Below are 5,150 nucleotides of genomic sequence, written 5' to 3'. Positions count from 1 at the left end.
AATCGACACAGCTATGATTGACACTACATTGGTTACATTAATTGAAATAACTATTCGACTACACTACACTATAATTAATAACTATAGTAATAATTAGTTAACTAATTGCTAATTAATTAAACAACCAATTAATTGACTGATTACTCATTAGTTAATGGGCACACCTATTTGACTAATCAATATTTTAATTGACACAACGATAATCAACTAAAAATATTTTAATCAACACAGCTATATAATCAACTAAATAATCGATAATTAACGAATAATCAAATGCACAATTATATAATCAAATAACTAATATTTCATAAATCGACAATTGACGAATGATCGAATGGACAAATAATAGATTAAAAAAAATCATAGCAAATTTCCTTTTTTGGGGAGCATAGATTTTCCTGTTGAATGAAAAAAGAAAAGAAAGATTTTCTGTGAGAAAGGTATTTTTCATTGGGGATACATTTTGATGTAAGGAAAAAGCTAAAGTTCACAATCTTCTGGAAGCTTGACTTGTGGGAAGGAAATGGTGGTCGAGTCAGACCAGCAGCCGGAGCGGGACGTATACACGACGGCATTGACTGCACGAAGGATGTGTCCCAGAGCCGCCGTTACGAAGCAAAGATGGCCCCCCAGCCCCAACCATCCTTCCGGACGTGGGAGCGCTCCAGTCTCGCAGTCACGATCAGCATTGATGAGCAAGTCTCTCCACGCGCAGACAGTACAGTATAACAGCCTCTCTCCCTATCTGCACTGTGCCTGCCTGTCCGCCTGTCTGCGTCTTTCTTTCTTCGTGTCTGTCCGCGTCCACATGCGCGTCTAGGCGTGGACTCTGGAGGAGATTGAAGGCTGAAGCTGCTTGTCGCAGACCTGCTTCATATAATCTTTAGCTCATGCCACGGCGCAAGGTACGGCTCTATATGCTTTTGCACCTGCTCATACCACTACCAGGATCTCCAATCGAAAGCCAGCTGAGTAAATCAAGCCTGCAAGCATCGCATGTTTTAGAAAGGAATTTCTCAGAATTCAGGTTTGCCAAGGTGGGAGATTTCTGTGGGAGGTCTCTCCACTGCATGTTAGCCTTCTTCAGTGCCACATGCTTAATTTGAAGAGACTTGTATAGGCTTTGGGGACTCTTTTCTGTTCTGATGCAAAGTGCTATGAGAAGGCATGACTTGACTGAATCCATCATTTACCCAAGGGAGTGTGGGCATTGGTCATCTTCTTGGGTGTGCCCTACTTATTGTCAGTTCCCACTTCACCATGCTTATAATCATTGTTTTCGACTCTCCAACCTCTCATCATCATCGTCATCATCATCATTATCATCATCATCAGATTCTCTTGCCTTCATCTAGCACCTTTTTTGGCAAGTCTCGGCACCTTCAATAGCTCCATTGCCAGTGTCTCTCACTTGGGTCAAAGGCTTGGCTTTTCCATTCCTGATTGGACATTACATGAGTGATCCATTGGAGGCCTCTCCACTCCCATTGATCCCATAATTGCTGGACCTGGGCTTTCTTTTGGAAAGGGGCTCATACTCCTTGGTTGGTTTTCATCATCGATGGACTTCATCAACTGTGGCACTCTTTCGGGCCTCCTTCCAATAGTCACTTCTTCTCTTTTGGCCTTCTGCCACATCCAAGATTTGAGAGAGGGTTTAGTAGACATGTGAGCCTATGTCTTCTATTCGTGCAATTATGTATAGTCATCTCCTTTATGCGAGCCTCAAGCTGAGTCAAACAAGGACATTAGGAGCTTTGATACAATCTTTGTCCGAGTTTGTCCGTTCATTCATCTCCCCTAGCCATTTTGGGTGGAGGTTCTTTTTGCCTTGTGGCGTATTATTGTCTATACAATTTTAAGGTCTAATAATCTTGCATATACGTCCAATGCATCTACGTCCGATGAAAAAAAATTGTACATATAATCTTCTTGGGGCCTATACTTAATGTTGGGACTTAAAATAATACACTTCAAGCATTCAAAGTCTTTATACTAGGAGTTAACATACATATGGAGAGTGAGGATGGAGAGCTTGAGAGTAGAGGTAGGTCGGAGATAGGGTGAAGGAGAACTTGATGGGTTAGGGGGTAGAGAGCTTGAGGAGAGCGAGCTTGAAAGTTGAGCTTGAAATTAGACAGGGAAAGAGAGAGAGAGAATATTTTGCGCAGAGAGAGAGAGAGAGAGAGAGAGAGAGAGAGTGTGTGTGTGTGCATGTGTTGTGGGAGAGGAAGCCTAAACAACACCTACAACTACCCCAAACGGTCACAACAAATAGGCACTTTTAAACAGTTGGATAGTTTGGATTGGATGCCATGGGACATACTTTCTCGAAAACAGTATTCTAGGAGTGCTATTCTGTGCCTGAAAAGCTACACTATATCCAGTTAAGACTTCCAAGTGCCTAAATCGCATAACACAATGCTAATGGAATGGAATGGACTACTAGCGCAGCACTGTGGCATTGGAACAGTGGCCTGTAGGGATTTGTTCAGTTGCTCAAGCACCCTTTTAATGAATACTGCATTGGTACAAATGAAAAAACATACGTGTAGGCCCTGAATAGGCCAACTAGTCACCAATGTACATATTGGCAAGTCTTGGATGACTTCGGTCAGATTTCAGCATTTTAAGCAGTTCCAGTTTGCATGAAGTGTTGGGTGTTCCAAAATCGTGTAGCTCAGGTCTTGCAAGGGTTGTTGAGATCTCAGGTCATTTTTCATGCAGATCTTACAGGTTGTGTTTCTTAGCAAGTAACTCATAACTTGTTGCAATACTTATTATGGGGTGGTAATGAAGACTATCATAACATGAACCAAAGAATACAGGCTTCTTTATCAAAGTAGAGAAACTCCAACACCACTACTTGGAAGTGCATAGTGGATGTTGCAGCTTGGCATGGCATTCAAGACTATTGAAGTAACGAAATTAGGCATATCACTGTTGATGCCATTTATCACTTAAGGATACAAATCTTTATAAGCAAGGGTTTAGGAGGATGGCTTAAGTATTTGAGTCTGTTATAGTTATTTGCTCCATTATGGCCTCATGAATCTTTGAGGTTAAGAAAGATTTGTTGCCTTTACTGATTTTCATGTGTCTGCAGGTGTAGAACTGCTAATTGAATCTCTATGCAACGAAAGTCAGGCTGTTTGGAACAGTGTTTCACGTCATTGTGCATCCTTTGGTCAAGACATTTGTATTCAAATAGAATTGCTACACATCCTCAAACAGGAGAAAAGGAAATGCCTTATCAAGTCAGTCCAGAGCTTTTCAGGTCTGATACAGTCGGCATAGATGAAGGTGACACGCAAGGAACTATTGGAGTACTAGTCAAGGACCTGTATGTCAACTCTGTGACTGTTCAGAGGAATGCAGTAACCACACTGAGGCTTCTTACAAAACTTAGCATGGAAAACCGAATACTTATCGGCAACAGTGCCATTGGGCCTTTGGTTGCTCTATCTCAGTCTGATGATTCGCAAATTCAGGAAAATGCTGTAACTGCTTTGCTTAATTTGTCTATCAATGACAACAACAAGAGCATGATTGCTGCAGCAGGTGCTATTGATGCCCTCGTTCATGTTCTGAAGGTGGGGACTTCTGAGGCTAAGGACAACTCAGCTGCAACACTTTTGAGCTTGTCCCATGTGGACAAAAACAAGCTCACTATTGGGCAGTCCGGTGCAATACCACTGCTTATAGATCTGCTTAAGCACAGTTCGCCACAAGGGAAAAAGGATTCTGCGAGAGCTTTGTTTAATCTCTCTTTGTGTCATGCGAATATAGTAAAATTTATGGATGCTGGAGCAACAAGAACTTTGGTGGAATTGATAACTGATCCTGCATCTGGAATGGTAGACAAGGCTGCAGGTATCTTGGCTAATCTTGCCTGTACTTCGGAAGGCAGACGAGCCATTTGCGAGGGGGGAGGTATACCAGCTCTGGTTGATGTGGTAGAATTGGGTTCTCAAAGAGGTAAGGAGTATGCAGCAGCTGCTCTTCTGCAACTATCTACAAACAGCTGCAGTTTGCGTGATATGGTGCTACAAGAAGGGGCAACGCCTTATTTGCTTGCACTTTCACAGTCTGGCACATCACGGGCAAGAGAGAAGGTAAGCTTTGCTCTTTTGATGTAATTGCTTTTGAAACAGGCTAAGGTGAGGACTTTGAATAGCCATGCAGGCAATAGTGCATGGCAGGTCTCTTCTTAATGGATAAAACATAGTTTTATGGTGGCAGCTATGGTTGATATGAGCTTAGCCACTTAGCAGACACTGCTCTATCAGTCAAGTTGGCTGAATTCATTGAATAGTTGTAAGGTGGCAGTTAACATGTTTCAAGCAGATGCGACTCTCTTTATCTATTGTCGGCATGAGACTTCTATATGGAAAATGTCGATGCATGTGTCTAAACCTGTTATGTCATGTTTGCAGGCTAGATCTCTCCTTCGTCTTTTCATGGATTAAAGGCGGGGAAGTGGTCAAGAAGGAAGGTGCAGAGATCCCCACAGGCTATAATCTTTGGTGCCAGTTGGAGATCATTCCATGGTCAATAAGAGTGTGTCGGCATTATGTGTTCCAATGTCGGGAACAATAGTATAATTACTGACCTCCACAACCTTTCAGGTGCCATAGTAGGTGCAGACATGGTATCAAAAACTGGCAATGGTCAATGAGTGCTTCAATCTCTAATAGCGGACTGTATAATGGGAATATAATTCACATTTGTCATTTAACTGTCACGGAACTTTGTGTATAATGGCTGTTTTAGGATTCTATGAAGGCATTTTGCCCAGGCTTGCTGACATGACAAAATGCTGAGGTATCTTATGCATCAAGTACTGCTTTCCATCTATGGCAATCTGGAACATTTTGAGATATTTTACTAGAGCTCATTTTATTTTAAAACCATCTACCTTCACAGCTAGCATAATCATGTTATTGTACTGAACTTACATTTTTGCTGTCACAGTTGTCAGTGAGCTAACATTGCAAAATACTCCTCAAGGCAATTAACTGGTTGCCCAAGCACGCATATGGCAGTTGCAAGGTTGTATGTGACTTTAGCATATCCAATTGTGATGTGTGAAAGAAGGCTCTGAAACCAGGAAAAAAGATGTATGCATTGCGAAACTTGAGAGGAGGATG

At 41.9% G+C, this 5,150-nt stretch overlaps 1 protein-coding gene across 5 annotated transcripts; it reads left to right on the top strand.

Annotated features, from left to right (window-relative positions):
- Window positions 1-496: 496 nt before the first annotated feature.
- Window positions 497-4,903, top strand: LOC148016586 (uncharacterized). 5 transcript variants are annotated; one of them, XM_087664404.1, is made up of 3 exons: window positions 497-695; window positions 3,107-4,115; window positions 4,437-4,903. In XM_087664404.1, exons 2-3 carry the CDS (start codon window positions 3,132-3,134, stop codon window positions 4,467-4,469), a joined length of 1,017 nt encoding a protein of 338 aa, XP_087520530.1. In that variant the 5' UTR covers window positions 497-695; window positions 3,107-3,131; the 3' UTR covers window positions 4,470-4,903. The 5 variants fall into 5 exon arrangements, with proteins under 5 accessions (XP_087520530.1, XP_087520529.1, XP_087520528.1 ...); XM_087664403.1 differs by having other exon boundaries at window positions 497-718; XM_087664402.1 differs by having other exon boundaries at window positions 497-723.
- Window positions 4,904-5,150: the final 247 nt, after the last annotated feature.

Source organism: Lygodium microphyllum, chromosome 23 (genome assembly GCF_053477565.2).
Source record: "Lygodium microphyllum isolate KBCC chromosome 23, Lygodium_microphyllum_v1.1.10, whole genome shotgun sequence".
Classification (NCBI taxonomy): Eukaryota; Viridiplantae; Streptophyta; class Polypodiopsida; order Schizaeales; family Lygodiaceae; genus Lygodium; species Lygodium microphyllum.
This window is presented reverse-complemented; position numbering and strand designations above follow the sequence as displayed.